At 57.4% G+C, this 19,693-nt stretch overlaps 1 protein-coding gene across 10 annotated transcripts in view; it reads left to right on the top strand.

Moving 5' to 3' along the window:
* The window catches only part of MAD1L1 (mitotic arrest deficient 1 like 1), a 315,604-nt gene that overhangs the window by 3,431 nt on the left and 292,480 nt on the right, over positions 1 to 19,693 (top strand). For 8 of the 10 annotated variants that reach the window (XR_004522011.2, XR_004522012.2, XR_004522010.2 and 5 more), the window contains exons 2-9: positions 85 to 247; positions 3,556 to 3,696; positions 6,013 to 6,192; positions 8,590 to 8,714; positions 9,687 to 9,768; positions 10,999 to 11,129; positions 11,277 to 11,391; positions 13,434 to 13,495. Coding sequence is in view for 6 of the 10 variants with exons in the window: in XM_073793248.1 (XP_073649349.1) it covers positions 98 to 247; positions 3,556 to 3,696; positions 6,013 to 6,192; positions 8,590 to 8,714; positions 9,687 to 9,768; positions 10,999 to 11,129; positions 11,277 to 11,391; positions 13,434 to 13,495 (986 nt within the window). In the remaining 4 variants the exon portion in view is untranslated. Of the gene's footprint in view, positions 1 to 84; positions 248 to 912; positions 992 to 3,555; positions 3,697 to 6,012; positions 6,193 to 8,589; positions 8,715 to 8,746; positions 9,318 to 9,686; positions 9,769 to 10,998; positions 11,130 to 11,276; positions 11,392 to 13,433; positions 13,496 to 19,693 lie in introns of those variants that run through there. The other 2 variants (XM_033839443.2, XM_033839445.2) reach the window with 2 other exon arrangements.

Here is a 19,693-nt window from a genome sequence, read left to right as displayed (position 1 = left end):
CCGAAGGTCCCCCTGACTGGGCAGCTGGCAGAGCTGATGGCTCATGAAAAGGCTTCCTGTGACCCTTGCCTTGCTTTCCTCCAGAAGGGAAGTGGCCATGGAAGACCTGGGGGAGAATACCACCGTCCTGTCCACCCTGAGGTCTTTGAACAACTTCATTTCTCAGCGAGTGGAGGGAGGATCTGGACTGGATGTTTCCACCTCTGCCCAAGGTTCTCTGCAGATGCAGTACCAACAGAGCATGCAGGTGAGTGGTATGTGTTGGGATAGGGGCCTCTAGGTAAAGACACCTGCTCTTAGGTGGGGCTGGTTCGAGTTCCAGATGGTGTAGGAGAGCGGTTTGTGTCAGGATAAGGGCCTCTACATACAGAGACTTTCCCTTCGGTAGGGCTGATTCAACTCCCATATGGTTGAGGCAGGTGTGCGCTTTCTCAGCCTAGAGGTCAGCTGGCCATCTCCCGCATCTCCAACGTGGATAGGCATAGTTTTGGAGGATAGCCAGAGGTCATGGTCTGGCCCTGAGCTGTCCTGGCTCAAAAGCCTGAGATAACAGCACCCCCAGAGTGGGTCAGCATTGTGCTGACACCAACGAGCTCGCAGACACTAGAGCTAGGATTGGAAAGCCACTTTATTCATTTAATCGAGGGAAACAGTCCCAAACTGCCTGGGCACATGACCGCTGGAATTGTGTAGCCAGCTGCCGGCTCCCTTGGTGGTGTAACACATGGGAGGGCTGTGTTTTAAGCACAGGTTCTCGGTCAGCCTGGCAGGAAAGGCAGGGCAGGGAGTGAAGGCTTGGGCACATGACAGCCTCAGACTGTGGGGGCCATTTGCACATCTCCGCTTCAGTCTGCCGTGGGGTGATTTTTATCGTTTCACTTTGCTCATAGTCTCATTTCACTTTATTCCAAGTTGTCGGCAACGCTCACTGTGGACACAGTTGTAAAGGCTCAGGTCTCCTGAAGGACTTCAGGTTCTGAAGAGTCGTGGGGTCAGTGCTAGTTGGGGCAGGGATCACTGGGTCCACATAGGGAGGGGATGTGGTGTCTGAGCCATGTCCAGGCCCCTGCCACTGTCAGGGCTGCATCAGGGGATCTCTGGCTTCTCTGCTTGCATTCCTTCTCTCTTGTCAGCCTTGCCTGTGTTGCTGCAGCCTTTCTGCTCTAATGTCCTGTGTCAGACGAGCCAGTGGTTTCCTGTTGCTCTGGGAGCCCTGATGAGTCCATGCCACATTTGCTAAAACAGGGGCTGCTGTGTTTGTATGCATTCGTTTGCTGAATAGTTGAATCACTATGTGTTTGTTAGTGGGCTAAGTTGCTCACTGCCCTTTTTTTTTTTTGGCAAGGACTGTTCTTTATCCTGAAATTAGGTCATTTATATTTGTTTTTGTTGTTAAAACACCTTTTTTGAAATGGTGGTGGTGACAGACTATAGGGTTTTTTTTGTTTTTTTTTGTTTTTGATCCTTGCTCACTGGCAGAATATGAAGTTGGCATCTTTGGTCTAAGAAAGTTATAATTTTATTGATGGAGATGTCTGGGAACTTTTGGCCTGTTGGAACTATAGAGTCTAGAATTTCCAGGGTCCTTTGTTCTCACTCACCTATGACCTGAAAGGCTTCCCCGGTTGGGAGATCAGTAAATGAGAGCTGTAGCCAGAGTGAGCTGGTTAGAGAGCCATGTGGCACCGGACCTGCCTAGGAGCCCTGACCTTGGACCTGTCCTGTCTCAGGACTTCAGTCAGTGTTCTGTCTCTTTCCTACCATGCCTGGCAGGTGAGGGAATAGCAAGTGAGGGAACAGAGCAGCTGCAGGTCTGGGGAGTCTGGAGGCAGAGAGCAGTGTGTTGCCTACTAGTCCCCTCCCCTGCTTTATTTTAAGGTTCCTGTTTCTGTGTGCAGGTGTTTATAGTCTGCTGTGCTACGTGTCAGTATTGACTTAAATATAAAAATATGTTCAGTGACTTTCCTTCAGATATAGTCAATGTTCCAGGAAGATGTGGCCAATGGATGTGTGTCTCCGGGACTTCCGTGTGGTACCCACACCCTCGGAGCTGGGGTCCCGCCATCCTCTGAAGAAGCTGGGCCCTAGCTGCAGACTCAGAGTGAGACTAGGAAGACTGAGTTTGATGGAGGGTAGAGTTAGGAACTCCCAAATGTCAACAGGTGGGAATTGAAATGAGAGAAAATATCAGAGGGGTAAAGAAAGTGTGGACTTTGGCCTCCAAAGTATGTGGGGGAAGGGTGGAGAAAATGTCTTTTCTCTGGCCTGGGATTTCTCACACTTGGCACTGTTGACATTTTGGGCTGAATAATTTTTTGTTTTGTAGGACATTCCTGTGCATCGTGGGATGTTTAGCAACATCCCTGGCTTCTACCCACTACATGCCAGGAGCCAACACAGAGTGTTGCCCCTTCTTGTGACGATCAGTTGTGTCCCCAGACAGTGCCCCATGTCCCTGATTGAAATGAGAACCACTTTCTATAGCCCAGAGCATCTTGAACTTTAACGTGCATATGAATCACCTGAAGATATGGTTAAAAGGAAGGTTCCAATTTGGTATCTGTGCGGTGTGGCCCGAGACTCTGCATTTCTGTTAAGTGCCCAGGAGATGCTGTGTTGCTGGACTGCAGGCCGTTCTTGGAGGGGTTGGGCTCTAGCCCCCTGAAGACAAGGCCCTTGCAGTCGGTGATTTGGTGGTACTGTTGGCTGTGTCTTCTGAGGCCCTTCAGAGCTTCAGTTCCACCTTATTTACCTACCCTCTGGGGGACGCAGACTTCTGAGATGGGCCCCAAACTGCTGGTCCCAGGTGGACTGGAGTTTCTCCCACTTAATCGAACACTAACTAGGTGTTGTGGCCCCGCGGTTCTGCAGATAGAATTAATAGCTCCAATCAGTTGACCTTAAGGTAGGGAGAGTACCTGTGTGGGCCTGACCCAATCAGGTGAGTCTTTAAAATCTGGGTTCAGAGATCAGACAGAGAAGTCAGAGATGCAGAGCAGGAAAGGGATTCCACACGTGTGAGATTCTCCCTCGTTGGCTTTGGAGGTGGAGAGGGCCGTGTGGCAGGGAATGTGGGCAGCCTCTGGGAGCTGACAGCAGCCTGGGCCTTCCAGCCAGCAAGGAAATAGGAGCGTGGAAGAGGCTGCTGAGCTGCAGGGGAGAGCACAGCTTGCCGACTGCATGGATTTTAGATGTTGAGACCCTGATCGGAGAACCTGGCTCTGTGTGCCCGGCCTTCTGACCCATGAAACCGACAGCCAGCATATGGGCGTTTAAGCTGCTGCGTTGGTGGTAGTTTGTTACACGGCATAGGAAACAAGCCCTCACACTGTCATCTGAAAACGCACCTTCCTCTTTCGTCCTTTGTCACCTTCTCTTGTCTTGCTGCCTCCCTGCACTCCTTTCCCACCTGGGGGCCCGGTGTTCCTTCCTCCCCAGGGCTGAGCGAGGGCCTTGCTGGGAGCAGGTGCTTGGTGAGGGAGTGTTGAGTGAGCCCCTCGCCTGGCTGACGCAGCTTCTGAGGACCTGTCTTTTCTTTGCACATGACCCGGTCAGCTGGAGGAGCGAGCAGAGCAGATCCGTTCCAGGTCCCCCCTCATCCAGGTGGAGCGGGAGAAGACGCAGATGGAGCTGAGTCACAAGAGGGCCCGCGTGGAACTGGAGCGGGCAGCCAGCGCCAGTGCCAGGAGCTATGAGGTGGGCTCTGGTGGGGCCCCCCAGAGCAAGGGGGCGGTGCGTGTACCTGCCAGACCGCGGGGAGCAAGAGCCCAGCCAGCGGCCCAGGTGCTCTCCTCCAGGTGTCCAGGGCCTGCCTTCTTAGGCCACCTGAGGAAGTGGGTCGGGCCTCAGGTGTGCTCTGTGTCCCCGAGGAGGGCAGCACGAAGGGACGGCTGCCCTGCCACGTCTGCCCAGTGAGGTGCTGGTGGGCATTCGTCTCCGCTGGCTGCCTCGTTGCCCTGTCTTCTCTGTGAGAATTGGGATGGAGGTCTGGCACAAATGCCAGGTGGCCTGGGGGTTACAGGCCTCGAAAGTCACCGGCTTGTGTAAGAGTCTCAGGTCCAGGCTGGCTCTTGTGCAAATGGTTATAAGGCCTCAGCGCCAAGAGCCCCAATCTCGGGGGCTGCTTCAGGTTGCCCTTGCCTTACCCAGGGCAGGCTGTTACCCAGAGGAGATGCTAGGTTTTTACTTCGTGCATCAATCCCACGCTTCCTTTGCGTTGATTAACGGCACTTTGCCAGGGTTTAATAAGTGCTGATGAGTCGTGGAAATGCTGCCACAGGCAGAGCGTTGGACCAGAAAGTCTCTGGCCTCTGTGCTTCCCTGAGGATGGATGTCTGGCCCCATTCTCACCTTACGTGGCATATTCCCACTCTTTCCTGGTCTCTGTAGAAATAGCTGATGGCTTCGAGGGTGAGATGCTAACTGGATGTACTCGAGCCCGATGTGCAGGCCCGTGGCCGTGGTGTGTTGTGTGGACTCAGTAGCCCAGTGTGCTGCAGGTGGGGGATGCTGCCTCGGCGTTGGCCCTGGTACTGCTCAGTGTGGGGCTTCGGCCGATGTTCTGGGTTGTCCTAGGAAAGATGTCCTGGGGGAGCTGGTGGGAAGAGGAAGAGGGAGAGGCCAGGGGAATCTTGCAAGTATTGAAGTGAGTCACTGACAGTCTTTCTTGGGGAAATCCAAGGGTACAGGGCTGACTGAGCTTAATCCTGGGGCCCCCTCGCTGAACTTGCGCCTTCCTCTCGGAGAGGCCTTTCCCCGCTGCCCGTGGACTTAGCTGAAGACGGCCCTCGAACCGTCTGAGCCAGTGGTTTTCAGTTTGTCCCTTTGAGTCTTGGGTATCTGCGAAGGTTTTTCAGGGACTGCCAGTTTGGTAGTGGGTGGAGAGGGCAGGTGGGTGGGAATCTCAGCCCTCCCACCTGGAAATACCTATGAGATGGTGAGACTTCAGTGTCCAAGGTCTGGGGACCTGCCTGGACTGCCGCATGTGCACTTGGGACTGGCAGCCTGAGGAGAGATGCCACGTCTTGCCCTGTGACGTGCTGGCCGGGTCCCTGCACAGCCACAGCACCTCACTCCTGCGTCTTGGCAGGTCCCCAGGCTTTAAGGCCTCCTGGTGGTTTGGAGGCTGTACCCGCGGTTGGTGGCTCCTTTGAACCCTGGATCAGCAAGAGGCCGTGGCCTTGGCCGTGCTTTTCTTAAGCTCCTCCTTGCCGCTGGGCTCGGAGAGTCCTGGTCTCAGCACTGCCTCTGACTACGGCAGGCCCTGCGAGTGCCCGGCAGGCAGCCCTTGGCGGGAGCTTCTGCGGCTCAGCTTCCTGATGAGAGGTCAGAGGTCAGCAGAGTGTCAGGCTCCATGTAACTAGGACTTGGTGCCTTTGCCCCTGGGACTCTGGCTGCCACTTGTGGTCCCTTTGCTTCTTGGGCTAAGGGTAACCTCAGTGGCCGACACTTGCCCCTCGGACCCCGAGGGATCGTCAGAGTGAGGAGTCTGAGTTCTGTGCGTTCCTTACCAGCGCAAGCCACGCGGCCCCTCGAGGGGGCCAGTGCAGGGTGGCTCTGAAGCTCTGGGGGAGATGAGGGCCCAGGGTCACGTGCTCCTGCCTGCAGGCTCCTGGCCACGCCCCCTGTCCCTGCCCGGTCGTCCACTCTCTGGAGGTGTGCCGACTCACTGGAACGGGAGCCTGCCGGAGCTGCCAAGCTCAGAGGCATCTTCCCAAGGTCGAGTCTGAGTGAGATCGCTGTGCTCCTCCTTGCAGATGGCCACCGTGAGCAGTGGTCGGTGGCGGTGACGTGTGCCGAGCGCCCTCCCGGGGGGCGCCGTGAGATGTGGCGTCGCGCCGCTGTGGCCGGGCGCTCACCTTGGAGGGCGTCCCGCTGCGGCCTCGGGGTGCCTGTGGGCTTGGCTCTTGCCTTGTCGGTGGCTCTGCTCTGGGTCTCGGTCCTGTCCGGCGGGCAGAGTGGGCTGGGCTCGGCCCGCTCACGCGCCGTCTCACCAGGCGTTCTCCTTGGCAGCGCGAGGTGGACCGCAACCAGGAGCTCCTGACGCGCATTCGGCAGCTGCAGGAGCGGGAAGCCGAGGCGGAGGGGAAGATGAAGGAGCAGCTGCAGCGCTACAGGGTGTGCCAGCAGAGCCTGGACGCGGCCAGCAAGAGGCTGCGGGACCAGGAGGACGGCCTGGCCGAAGCCGGCGAGGTGAGGGGCTGGGGCCCCGGGCTGGGGTGCTGCCCTCTCCCTGCGAGCAGTCTCTGGGCGGAGAGGAGACGAACTCCCACCTCCAGCACGGTAGCTCCGTGGTAGCGCCCCTGTGTACTTCTGCTTCCCACGTGTGTGCCTACGTTTTTTGCGTAGTTGTGATCGTAGCAGAAATACTAATTTTCCATTCTGTGGTTTTCAGTTAGTAAGTTGAATACTTTTTTAGTCTTTGTGATTATGATTTTTAGTGGTTGACTAACCTGTTTTTGGTCACTTTCAAGTGTTTTTTTTTTATACACACATACACACCCTGATACAGATACATATGTGGTAGATAGCTTCATGCGTGTAGCCTTTTTGTTTCTGTTGAATGATTTCGTTTGGACAGGTCCCTAGGAATGGGGTTATACGATCACCAGGTACAGGTCTCTCTATGGCTTTTGCTACCAGTTGCTGTGTTCTCCTAGTAGCTGTTGTTGAGGATTCTACTTTCACTGGAACCTCTACCTGTCACGGATAATGGTGTTTTCTGGAAATACTTGTGATTCTGCCCCCCCGCCCCCGCCCCTGGAGATGTGCCTCTGGATTTGCATTTCTTTGATTATTAATAAGGTTTGTTAGCATCTGAGAATATGTCTGGAACCAGAGCATAGATCAACCGTAGTCCTTATGGTCTCTACCAACCGAAGGTTGTGTAAACTTCAGAGACAGAACCCAGACATTGATGCTTGTGGAACTTGGACTCCTCTGACCTTCCCTGTGTCTTTGCTGTGCTGCTCAGGATCACAGGTGCTGCGAGGAGGAAGATGAGACGCTGCCGGGGGGGGAGTCGGGGGCCGCGGGATCACCGGGGTTCTGTGTCTGCGTGGTCTTCTCTCCTTGGTGGCTCTTCGGAGCAGCGCCAGGTTATCTCTGCCTTGGCGGCGCTGGAGAGCATGTTAAGCTTGTTCCTACATCTGTCTTCTGACGTGGATGTTGGCAGGAGCGGCCGTAAGACAAGTCCTCCTCCCGCCTTGGGTGTGTGCCTGCTTGTGCTCTCTCGCAGGCTTCTCTGGAGGACGGGGGTGGGCATGTCCTGCACATGGCTCAGTGAGGAGCAATTTGGGGGGCACCCTTGGCACAGAAGTTGCAGAGCAGACACCCGTGGGGCCTGGCGTGGCAAGGGTTGTGGCGGTTTGGGACGGAGACCCTGACGTTGCTCATCTCCCTTTTCACCCCGTGGAGAAGGCGTCCTTGGTTCCGAGTCTAGGTTTGTAAACCTCCCGCCCGCACAGCTGTGTTCTCTTGTCGTGGTGCCTGGCCTAGATGCTCGTGCTCTCTGAGGTCATCCTGGTGGTGGCCTGGCTTTCGCGCAGCTTTGTCCTCCAGGCGGTGGGCTGTCTGACTCCTGTATTCAGCACAGCGCCTGTACCTTTATTTAGTTCAGGAAGAATCCTCAAAGGATATGTTCATTGTTAAATAAATCTTAAGTATCTTCGTTCTTTTTTGGGTCCCAGATTGAGAGTCACTGTTATAATAAAGGAAACCATGCAGGTCGATGAGAGGGTAGGACACAGACCCACCCCGCCATCAGCCTCCCTGGGGGGCCTGCTGTGGCCTCCGTGTTTGCAGACGGTGCCCCGTGCGAGGGTTGCTCACTGTGGTGAGTTTGCCGGGCCGTCCTCTTGCCCTCAGCTTGTAGGTGGATGTCTGACTCTCAGAGGCTGATGGGGCGATGTTTCCACTTGTTAACTTAGAGTGACGCCCTTGAGTGGGCTGGCTTTTCCTGTTGGAGGCGTGCTCTCTTGCCCCAGGAAAGCCACAAGTGGGGGCCCCTCACCAGAAGGTTGTCTGGGGAGGGTGTGGTCCGAGCTGAGGACTGCGGTTCCGCCCCAGTGTCCGTCTAGCGGACTCGCTGTCCTGGAGGCCTCCCCGTGCCTTCCCCCATGACCCCTTCTGGCCTCCGCGGCACTCGTGCAGCTCCCGTTCGCTGTGTGTGGCTCTCGTGGCGTCATGCTGAGGAGCCTCGGCGCCCACTTCTGACTGCTTGGCGGGTGCCCGGCGTGTCCCCGTGTAGCGTCTCCTGCACAGCTGGGCGGGGGGCGCGGTGCTGGGGTGGAGTGGTTAGAGAAGGGATTCTGGGCTGAGGACAGAGTGGGTGTGGGCCGCCACGGACTGGGGGGCTGTGCACACGCTGGCTGGGAAGGGGTGACGTGGGGTGTGGGTGTGGAGGCCGCCAGGCGTGAGGCCCGGGCCCGCCTTGGCCGGCAGCGTTCTCACTCCCGAGGCCGCGGGTCACCGAGGCGGGGCCCAGGTGGGGTTGAGGGGCGGTCACGTGTTCCAAAGGAGGAGATGGCTCTGTCCTCGCCCTCCAGAGCGGGACGGGAGGGGACCGGCTCTTGTCTGTCTCGCTTTCAGACCGTCAGTGTGCTGAAGGGGAGGCTCTCGGACCTGCAGTGGAGCGTGATGAACCAGGAGATGCAGGTGAAACGCCTGGAGTCTGAGAGGCAGGAGCTGAAGGAGCAGCTGGAGCTGCAGCACAGGTGAGCGTGGAGGCGGGCAGGTCCGCCCCCTTCAGGGCAGGGGTCCCCGCCCCTTTGCCAGGTAAGCCTGGCCAGCTGTCCACCTGGGTGCAGTTGGCCCGAAGCCTGCTGGGCTGCGTGCCGAGCTGGGCGTCCACTCGTTAACCATGTGCCAGACCCAGGCTCGCTCTCCTGCGTATGCCCTCTGCGGCGTGAGCGCCCAGCGTTCACGATCGTCGTGTGCACTGAAGCTCTGAGGTTCCACGAGTGCCCTTCGTGTGCTGGCCTCCCACCCACAGCTGTCGGGACACACTGAGGCCTTTGAAGCCAGGACCTTTTAGTGCCAGAACAGAGCAGTGTTCAAATGTTCCAAGAGTAAGAAGCGGGAACAGTCATTTCTTTCCTCCTCTGGGAGTGGGATGCCTTCCTGGAGGGAGCTTTCAGAGAAGATGTTGGGTTTGAGCGTGCGTAGGACATGCCCTGGGGCAGGGGGGACGTGGGTGGGAAAGGACGTTCCTGGGGAGGGAGCCCTCTGAGCAAAGGCACGGCAGGATGGAGGAGCTCGCCAGGAGATGCAGGTGGAAGACAGCGCTCTCCCAAAGCTCGTGGCCTCTGCCTTAGCAGGTGTTGCCTTAGGGGAGTTCTGACCACTCGGTGGAATGGGGCAGGGCTGGGGGGGGTGGGCCGGTCCTGAGCGGGTCCTTGGCTTTGGCTGTTCCAGGGCCAGCAGAAGCTCCTATTGTGAGAGGTGTGGGGAGGCGAGAGGACTCGCAGGTGGTCTGGACTTACCCACGTGCCCTGCGACTCAGGCCACAGAGCCACCAGCAGGGGCTGGGCCCTGGACCCTGAGGCGTCCTTGCAGGGAGCGTGCAGGAGTGTGCTTGCACGCGTGTGTGAGTGAGTGTGTCTGTGCTGGAGAGCTTTTAGAGTGCGGGCAGGTGCTGGCTTTACCACATGCCTGTTTCTGCACATGGTGTACTGTTTTCTTAATAGGAAATGGCAGGAAGCTAACCAGAAGGTTCAGGAGCTCCAGGCCAGCCAAGAAGCACGGGTGGACCAAGAGCAGAGGATTAAGGTGAGTTGCTCCGTTTCAGTCCCTGGCCTGTGCCTGGGAGATGTCACAGCGCCGGGCCCGGCCCCCATGACCCGTGGCTGTTTCAGAGCTGGGGGCGTACTCAGTGGCATCTAGTGGCAGTTAGCTGCCTGTGTCCACTGTAGCTGTTCACATGTCGGTTGTCTCCTTATGTGCCGGGCGCTGTGCTGGATGCCGGGGTGCGTATTTATGCTCCCAGGAAGCTCGTATGCTTTTGGATGAAGATCAGAATCAAACACATAGAGTAAAAAGTAAACGTGTGATAACTTCAGGTACCACGGGATGCTGTGCAGATGATAGAACAGAACTGGAGAGGGTGAACAGCAGCCTGCGCGATGTCGCACGGCTAGTGCAGGACTCAGCTGGGTCTCAGAGCCAGGTCGGCGTGACTCTAGTTCAGGCCGTGCTGCCGCTCTGTGGGAGGACGCGGCCGGGAGCCGTGATGGCTGCCGCTGCCCGTAGAGCCCCGTCCGCGCACCGGGCCCCGCTCCCGTGCTCTGGCTCCGTGTACCCCCAGCTCCATCGTGTCAGCTTCCAGACCTCCCGGCTCGCTTTCGCCTCTGGTCTTCACGTGCTGTCCTCTGCGGCTCGTCCGTCTCTCCTCCCCGGCCCTCACTGCTTCACACGACCCATTACGTCTCCCCTGCCTCGTCCGCCCAACTGAGTCCTTGGCCCGCTTCTCAGTAGTGACTTGCCTGCACGACCTGATGTCTGTCTTTTGTACGCTCTTCCCTGCAGAGACCTTATCTGTCCTCTGTGTCATGGTGTCCCCGCTGCTTGACCCAGTACCTGGCCCAGAGCTGGGCCCCTTAGTGTTTGTTGTTCTGTGACTCGTCACTGAGTCTCCCCGGTGTCTCCGTGTGTTCCCGGGGACTACATGTCGTAATGGACAGGCTGTCCTCACCGTACAAGGACTCAGTCAGGACCCTGTGCCACGGGAGTGGCAAGCAGAGCCAGCGTTTGAGGGTGGGTGTCGATTCATGGAGCATTCGCCGCGCGTCCTTGTGCCGGACGTGTGACGGGCTCCTGCCCTGCAGGCGGCACGGCACGTGGCGCGTGGGGCTACCCTGGGAGTGTCCCCTGAGGACACCGTGCAGAGGCACAGCCGGCGCAGCCTGCCCAGAGGCGGGGGCCAGGGCCGTGGAAGTTGCCATGGACCTGGGACAGTTAGGCGCCCATGACTGTCTCCCCTCTGTCTCCGGCCTCGATCAGGATTTGGAGCAGAAGCTGACCCTGCAGGAGCAGGATGCTGCAATCGTGAAGAATATGAGGTCTGAGCTGGCGCGGCTGCCCACGGTGGAGAGGGAGCTGCGGCAGCTGCGGGAGGAGAACGCCTGCCTGCGGTGAGGGGCCCGGGGGGGGGGTTGGTGGCGGTGTGTGCGTGCGTGTGCAAAATGTTTGCAGCCTCCTTGGGTGCAGCCCCTGCTCCAGGGGCTCCTGCACCGTCCCTGGCGGTGCGGCTGTTTGAGTGACTGTGCTTCCCCTGCCAGGGAGATGCGGGACACCAACGGGCTGCTCCGGGAGGAGCTGGAGGGGCTGCAGCGGAGGCTGGGGCGGCAGGAGAAGATGCAGGAAACCCTGGTCGACCTGGAGCTGGAGAAGGAGGTGAGCTGGTCCCCGTGGGTGTCCTGTGGCTGGCTAGGGGAGACCCTGGGTGTTTTAGTCCTACATTCCAGCTGTTCAGCTAAAATGTGGCAGCCGCTGGGCTAGTATGGTGGGCAGAATAGTGACCCTTAAAGACAGCCCCATCCTGCTCCCCAGAACTGTGGGCAAAGGGGATCGAAGGGTGCTGATCCCTAGCTGTGGTAGGGAGGCTCCCTTGGGGCTCCTGGTGGGCCCCAGCTGGGCCGCTGTGCTCACAGGTCCTGACAGGGGCCGGAGGGGGTTGGAGGTCAGAGCCATGTGAGGTGAGGAGGACTTGCTGCTGCTCTTGGTGGCGATGAATGGAGGAAGGCGCTGTGAGCCAGGGAACGTGGGCACCTCTAGAGGCTGGAACGGACGAGGAAACGGGTTCTTCCCCAGGGCATCCAGGAGGAGTGTGGCCCTGCGACCCCTTGACCTGGCACAGTGAGGCCCTTGCTGGGCTCTGACCTACGGAGCTGTGAGACAGTCAGTGTGTATTGTTCTCAGCCACCGAGCTCGTAGTAGTTTGTTTCAGGAGCTCTGATGCTGAGTCAGAGAGCGGAGGTGGCTGTGGTACCTGGAGCACGTTGTTCCCACCCATGGATGTGAACAGACACCTGTGCTGAGTTTCCTTTCCCTGTGGCTGCTGCTGGGACTCATGGGGACATTTTGTGGGTTGTTGTGGAGATGGTCGTGGACGTCAGTGCCGAAAGCATCCTTGTTCGCTTGCTGAGCAGACCAGCACGAAGGCCTCCCGGCTCCAGGCCCGGGGTCCTTCTGTCCTTCCACACTGCTTCCCCGTGGTCACCTTCAGTCACCTTCCTTTCTGGTTTGCCCGGCGTAAACCATGTCACCACTTCCCGTAGCTTGCAGTCTGGTCAGAGTGCTCGTCAGCTGCGCCCCCCAGTGGGTTCACTGCCAGCTGAGGCATCGTGGGTCTGGAGCACAAATCCCTCAGGCGTCGGCTTATGTGGGCACTTGGCCTGAAAAGGCAGTTCCGGAGTCCAGCAGCTTTTCTCTGGACGTAGTTTGTTTTGAAATTGGTTAAGATTCTGCATGTAGAATCACACTGCCTGGGTTCCAGCCCTGCTGTCGCGTGCCCGCTGGCGGTGTGACCCCGGCAAATCACTTAACGTCTCTATCCACCTGTGTAACGAGGAACGAGTGTCTCCCTACAGGGTTGTGAGGATTAAATGAGGTAGTGTAACGTGCTTAAACAGTGGTAAACACTGACTCAGCGTCAGCTGTAGTAATAGATTTATCAACCAGTCTTGTGCCCGGCACACGATAGGGGTCAGGAAGTACTTGAGTGGCTGAATGAGCGCACTGAACAGCGCTGGGCTTGGCCCCCGGAAGGAGTGGGAGGCCAGACAAAGGCACGCGGTCTGGGAAGGTAGCAAGACTCCGATGTGGGATGTGGGTCAGTGGAGCGGCTGTGAGAATACAAGGGCGGGAGGCCCGGGATGCGGGCCGGGTGGGGACACCGCTGCTGCCCCCTGTTCTTCCCAGCGGCCACAGGGGCCCAGCCCAACGCGCGTGCGTGTGTTGGGGGGTGGGGTTTGGCTCTCGGCCCAAGTCTGTCTGCCCTGGGGCTTGGCATCCTGAGGAGCACCCGGAGGATGGGCGACAAGGCCGTGGGCAGCGTCTGCCCCCCTGGTGGTTATCGCAGGACCGTCCAGGAGGCTGTCTGCTCCCGACCCCTTTCCCCAGCCCGCAGTCCTTCTGGCCTGCTGGGAATCTTGAAGTTACGGAGCCAGGAATGAATGAGATGTTAAGCACGCAGTGTAGCTTCAGCGGTTGGGAAGCAACCTGTCTGCTTTGGAGCGGATGAGCGCGTTTCTGCGTTTTAGCTCAGCGATCAGGGCGGGCCGTTCCGGAGGATCAGGGAGGTGATGTCGTCGGTTTTGTGCGGTGCTGCCGTGCTAGGGGTCGAGGTGCGTGTGTGGAGGAGGTGGCAGGGCCCGGCGCTTGCACGGAGATGACGGGCACAGCGCTCTAAGGGCTCTACTTCCGTGTCTTTTCAGAGGCTGCTGACGAAACTGCAGAGCTGGGAGAGGCTGGACCAGACCACGGGCTTGAGCATCAGGTAGGCGGACGGCGCCTGGGCCACAGGGTCCCCACCTTTTCCCCGCACGGATGGCAGAATGGGCCCTGCCAGCCCGGTTCCCTCCAGCAGAGGCCCTGCCTGCGGCTGCTTAGGTTTAAGGAGATGGAAGTAGGGACTCTCCCCGCCGAGGACGGGACATTCTCGACAGAGCGCTGGCAGGCGTGGGCCCTGCATTGTTGGGTTTTCTTGAAGGGCTCTTTTTTGTTTATACTGAGGAAGTAGTTGCTTTTGAGGGGAGTCATTTCTTTTAGGTGGTTGTAACGAGTAGAGATAAACTGAGTCTTCAGGGGCAAAAAAGGAACACAGGGTGATGGAGGATTGTTTCCCATCAGGCCCTGGCAGCAGCCTCAGCTTGTCTGTTGAGCTAACGCCAGCAGGTGAATGGCAGGCGGGGCTGCTGGATGGCCGAGCGGGCCTGGTTCTCAGACGGGCATCTTCCCACCGCTCCCTGCTCCCGATTCCATCTGTCCTGCTGCCTGTCCTTCTGGGGCCGCTGCCCCTTTCTCCAGTGTCGCTCCACCGCTGGCCCTTAGCCCCCAGGTCCCTTCCCTGCCCGGTCCGCCTGCAGACGGACTGCCCACTGCTCCGGTCTGGGGGTGGGGGTGGGAGATGGGTCCTTCAGGCTTAGTCCTGGCGCCTGGGGCCTGTGGGTTTAGAGAGCCTCCTATTTGTCTGCTGTGTGACTTGAAGCCTGTGTCTTCTCGGGGGTCTGTCCTGCTGCTCTCGGAAGCTGGGCCTAGATAGAGAGCCCTCCTCAAAGGGCCGTCCTGTAATCACAGCCTCTGACTGCTCCTCTGGGACCTGCACCAGCTCCGTCGCACCATGGACTCCAGCTGTCTGTCACTTGAGGATGCCCCTTCGTTTTCCTTCTGCCTCGCTATCGCTAAGTCTCAGAGGACAGAGTAGGCTGTTCCCTCCTGAACTCCACCTGCGGAACGCAGGGTCATGTAGGGCTGCCCCAGCGAGGCCTAGATGTTTTGTGTTTCCTCCTTTTCTCTGGGCTGATGAACTCGTGGGGAAGCTTCCCTCCCACTCCCAGGAAGGCTCACGTCAGAAGAGAATGTTCCATGACTTTTCTCTTGTGCGGGAGATCGGAGGCCCTCTCGCGCCGGGTGGCACCGGCTGCTGGAGTGTTTGAACGCCTCAGTCAGGGCAGCAGGGCCGGCGCGCAGCCGGCTGCCGTCTCTGGCCAGAATGGCGCAAGGGTCAGTGTGCTGGACACGATGGAAGGTGCAGCTGCTCCTTGAGACCTTTTGGTCCCGCTTCCAAACTTGACCACCGCCGCCCACCTCCCAGCGGCTGGCACATGGTTGGGGCCTATGCCCGCGGGTTTCTGGGCTGGTCCCGTGCTTACGCGTGTTGTGTGTTTACCCCGCCTGCCCTTAGTGACCAGGCCCTGGAGGCGGGAGGAAGGGGTGGTTTGGAGCGCTGGCGGAGGTGGGGGCTGCCCACGCCTGCTGGCAGCTCGGGGTCAGCAGGAAAGGGGGGCACGCGTTTCCCTGTAGGGAAAACAGGTGGTTCGCGAAGGCTGGAGTCGTGTCCCGCTCTCCCGCCTGTCAGGGCGCCCCTCTTCGAGTCTTCGCACTGCTCCAGGCCAGTCCCTTGCCCTTGGGCAGGGCCGCAGGGCTTGCCTCGCTGTGTTGGTGGAGGTTAGATGCGCCTGTGCGCTGGGTGCCGTGCACACTGCAGAGCAGTGAGGTGTGGCTGGCTGTCCTCGTCTCCTGGGGTTCCTGGTGGGAGCCCCTGTAAAGAGAAGCCTTCTTTTCATGTGCTTTGTGGCAGTTGTGCCTGGGCCGCTTCTGGGGGCTCCTCGGAAACGTTAGCTCTTCCGCCCTTTCCTGTCCCTACTAGGGCGTTTGGGGCGGGCCCTCACCTCCGGCAACTCCTGCCCTGCTTACGCGGGTACGCGTGTCGAGTGCCGGTTGGAGGGTCACAGGCTTGCGGTGTAAGTGTGGCCCATCAGCTGGATCACCTGGGGAGTTTGGTGCACGTGCAGACGCCTGGGCTGAGGTCAGGCCCATTGAGTCCGCCTGTCCAGCGCTGGACTTGAGTCTTGGTGTGACCACAAATAGCATGAGGGGTTTGGCTCTCTGTTGCCGGGTTTTGGGCCGTCATTAGCGGTTTCTGAGCAGGGAGGGTAAATTGGTGGAGCCCACGTCTCTTGAAATTGAGTATGGGGGTGGGAAATGGGCATAGGGTTCTCGGACACAGGGAGAGGCTGGGGGCCCGTTGCTGCAGTGTGGGGTCCCTGCAAAGGGGTGGGCGTGGGAGGAAGAGACGTGCACTGTTCCAAGGTGACGTTGTCTGGGGGTCCCTGCCTGGTGGGCGGAGGTGGGCTCCGCCAGGAGCTGAAGGACACCCTTTGTCACTCTCGCAGTGTTCAGTGCAGCGGTAGTGACTGGGGCCATCTCAGACCCTGTTAAACTGTGGCTGCACATGTGTCTGACCCCAGCTTAGCCCCTGTGTGTTGTGGGGTCTCTTTTACACCCGTTTCCACATCTGTAAATGGAAGAGTCTTCTGGAACGTTAGTTTCTCACCATGGGGTCACGAATCTCTCAAAATCTGATGAAAGTCGTACTTTCTCCCCACAAAAACACAGGTTTGCGAGTGGGTGCGTGTGGACGTGAGATTTTGCGTGCTAGTCCAGGGACCCCTTCCCCAAAGTGTGATCAGCCAGCCTCAGCGGACAGCAGAAGTTGGAGTCCAGCAGTTGCCCTGGCGTTAGAGGTTCAAGGGGCTGGGAGGGTGTTTTGGCCTGGCCTGGCAGGCAGGAGTCTGTTGTGTCTTTTTTAATGTATATATATTTTAATTTATTTTTATCTATTTGTTTAGGCTATGTTGGGTCTTCGTTGCTGTGTGTGGGCTTTCTCTAGTTGTGCTGAGCGGGGGCTACTCTTTGTGGCGGTGCGCGGGCTTCACATTGCGGTGGCTTCGTTTGTTGCGGAGCACGGGCTCTAGGCGCACGGGCTCAGTAGTTGTGGCTCGCGGGCTCCATGGCATGTGGGATCTTCCCGGACCAGGGCTTGAACCTGGGTCCCCTGCATTGGCAGGCGGGTTCTTAACCACTGCGCCACCAGGGAAGCCTTGTTGGGTGTTTCGGTCAGGGCGTTGCTGTAATTTTGCTCATTTGGGGCCTGTCATGACCCCAGGCTCTGGCCGCCGTCCAGCGTCTCTGTGGTTTTCTGAGAGCTGCCGCCACCAGGTGGCACCGCCCCCCCTTGGTGACGGCGGCTCCCTGCTACCTTGGGGCCTGTAGAGGGCTCTGCGGTCTTGCAGAGGTTAGGGACAGAGAAGGGTCCACGTGGCACCACGGTGGTCACCCTCTTCCTAGTTTGGGATTTCTTAAATCGTGAGGACCTAGGGATAACAGGGCGGTGGGGGTGACTTGGCTGGTGGGTCAGCCAGTGCAAACCTATAGGGAACCTGCTGGGCCGAGTGTCCTTATCTGCCAGACGAGCTTGTCCACCCTTGACGTCATCTGATCCCCTGTCTGCAGCACGTGGGTCATGTGAGTCAGGGGCAGGTTGACATCAGGACTTTGAGGGTGCGAGGGAATGCCCTGCATGGGTGAGGTGGGGCCTGTGCACTTGTAGGTGCTGGTGTGGGGAGGAGGGTGGCTGCGTCTGGTGTCCGGACGTTCTTGTCCCAGGGTCTTGAGGGTTGGACTGAGGGAGTGGGCAGTGGTGCGGAGGGCTGTGACTCGCTGAGCCTCATTCCTCGGTAGCGGGGTGTGTCGGGATGATTTGAAGGTACTGAAGAGGGACACCCTGTGATGTGTCTGCGAAGTACCTGGGAATAAATTTAACAAAATATGTGTATGGGACCCATACACTGGAAACAGTAAGAAGTTGCTGAGAGAAATTAAGGGTAACCTGGTAACAACGTAAGTAACTGGAGAGAGAGACCGTGTTCATGGATTGGAGTACTCAGTGTTGTTAAGACAATTCATAGATTCAACACAATCCCTATCAGAGTCCCAGGAGGATTTTTGGGGAGAAATTGACAAACTGATTCTAAAATCTCTATAGAAATGGAAGGGACCTAAGACAGCTGTCAGAGTTTGGAAGAAGAATGAGTTAGAGGGCTTCCAGCAGCTGGTTGCAGGCACACTGTGAACGGCATTAATCAAGACAGGGTGGTCATGGTGTAAGGATAGGCGTGTAAATCAATAGGGCAGAACAGACAGTTCAGGAATAATCTAAGAGTGTAGAGCCGATTGACTTTTGTCGAAGGTGACGAGGTAATTCAATGGGAGAGAGTCTCAACAAATGGTGCTGAGACAGCAGGGAATCTGTACAAATAGAGACCTCATACTGTCCACAAAATCAGTTCAGTGGGGCATGGACTTAAATGTAAAAACAAACTTCTGGAAGCTTTGCTTGGGTTTGGCAAAGAGTTCTTAGGACACAAAAAGCATGAACCATAGATGAAAAAAATTGGTAAGTTAGACTTCAAAATTAGAAACTTTTGCTTTCAAAAGACACAGTTAAGAGAAAAATAAGGCAAAACATAGACTAGGAGAAAATATTTGCAACATGTGTGTCTGACTGAGGACTTTTATCCACAGTACAGAAAATATTCCTCCAAATTGATAAGATGACCAAATTTAAAAAATGGGTGAAAGACTTTGAACAAATAACTTTGAGAAGATATGAGTGATGAAAAAGGACATGAAAAATGCTCGGTGTCATTAGTCACAAGAGGAGTATAGGGGGGCTTCCCTGGGGGTGCAGTGGCTGAGAGTCCGCCTGCCGATGCAGGGGACGTGGGTTCGTGCCCCGGTCCGGGAGGATCCCATTTGCTGCGGAGCGGCTGGGCCCGTGAGTCATGGCCGCTGAGCCTGCGTGTCCAGAGCCTGTTGCTCAGCAATGGGAGAGGCCCGACAGTGAGAGGCCCGCATACCACAAAAAAAAAAAAAAAAAAAAAAAAAAAAAAAGCCCTGGTCAGGGATCCTGCGTGCAGCAACTAAGACCTGGCGCAGCCAAATAATTAATTAAAAACAGAACGAGGAGTACAGAGTAAGGTCACGGTGAAATACTGCTCTCGCCTGGTGAAGATGTGGAGCAGCTGGAGGTCTCACGCGCTGGTGGTACCGTGGGACACGGCACAGCTGCTTGGGCCACCGCGGGGCAGCTTGCTGTATGCGGGCGATACCACCCGGCAGTTCCACTCCTGGTTACTGACCCAAGAGAAACGAAGACGTGTGGCCCCCAGAGACTCGTGTGTGAGCGTTCACAGCAGCTTTATTCATAGTAGCCCAAACCGGGAACCAAGTCAGGTGTCCATCACGTGAACGGAACATCACTGAGCAAGAAACAGGAGGAGACAGGTGCTGTGTGCAGAAACGTGAATCTCTCACTGAGCAAAGGAAGGCAACTCATTCAGTTCACACTGCATGATGCCATTTACTTGAAATTTTAAAAAAGGCAAAACTGACCTGTGACAGAAGGAGGGTGAGTGGCTCCTTAAGTCTTGGGTTGGGATATGATTGGGGACCTGGGGGACCCTCACCTGTGACTGTCATGGCAGCAGCTACACAGTTGTATGTATGTCACGCTTCAGTCAAGCTGGTCCGAGGATGATGAGTAATCGGTGCTCCTGACAGCTGTGAGGGGAAGGAGAAGGCCTAGGAGGTGGCCTGGACTGAAGTCAGGAGTGGATGGGGATGCTTTTTAAAGCCTTCATTTTGGGAAGGAACCCATTTCTTGAGCTTGTCAAAGGCCCATGGGCAGCTGGGACCAGCCCAGGCTTTTTCAGTGTTCCTGGATCTTGGGGACTTGGGGCAAGTGCTGCGGGAGTGTCACCAGGGGAGGCCAGGTGTGGGCTGCAGAAGGGCAGGTGGTTTCATGGTAAACCCAAGCTCTGCAGAGGAGGAAGGTGAAAAGTGAAGGTGGTCTTCAGTCCTCCCCGTCTCACCTCCTCCGGGCTTGCCCTGTGTCACTGCTGTCCGGCGCCATCACGCGGTGCTCTAGTTATGCCCGGGGGTGCCATTCTCAGAGCAGGATTGAGGGCTGCCCCCAGGGGTGGGCAGCAGGGCGCTACCGCTCTTACCCCCAGTCCGTCCTTCTAGGCAATGCCTGATAAATTCCTGGGCATCTTTCTAGAAATGTGTGTACATACAAGCTCTTTTGTGTGTGTGTGTGTGTGTGTGTGCGGTACGCGGGCCTCTCAGTGTT

Source organism: Tursiops truncatus, chromosome 15, assembly GCF_011762595.2.
Source record: "Tursiops truncatus isolate mTurTru1 chromosome 15, mTurTru1.mat.Y, whole genome shotgun sequence".
Classification (NCBI taxonomy): domain Eukaryota; kingdom Metazoa; phylum Chordata; class Mammalia; order Artiodactyla; family Delphinidae; genus Tursiops; species Tursiops truncatus.
The sequence above is the reverse complement of the archived record's forward strand: the minus strand, read 5'-3'. Positions and strand labels throughout refer to the sequence as shown.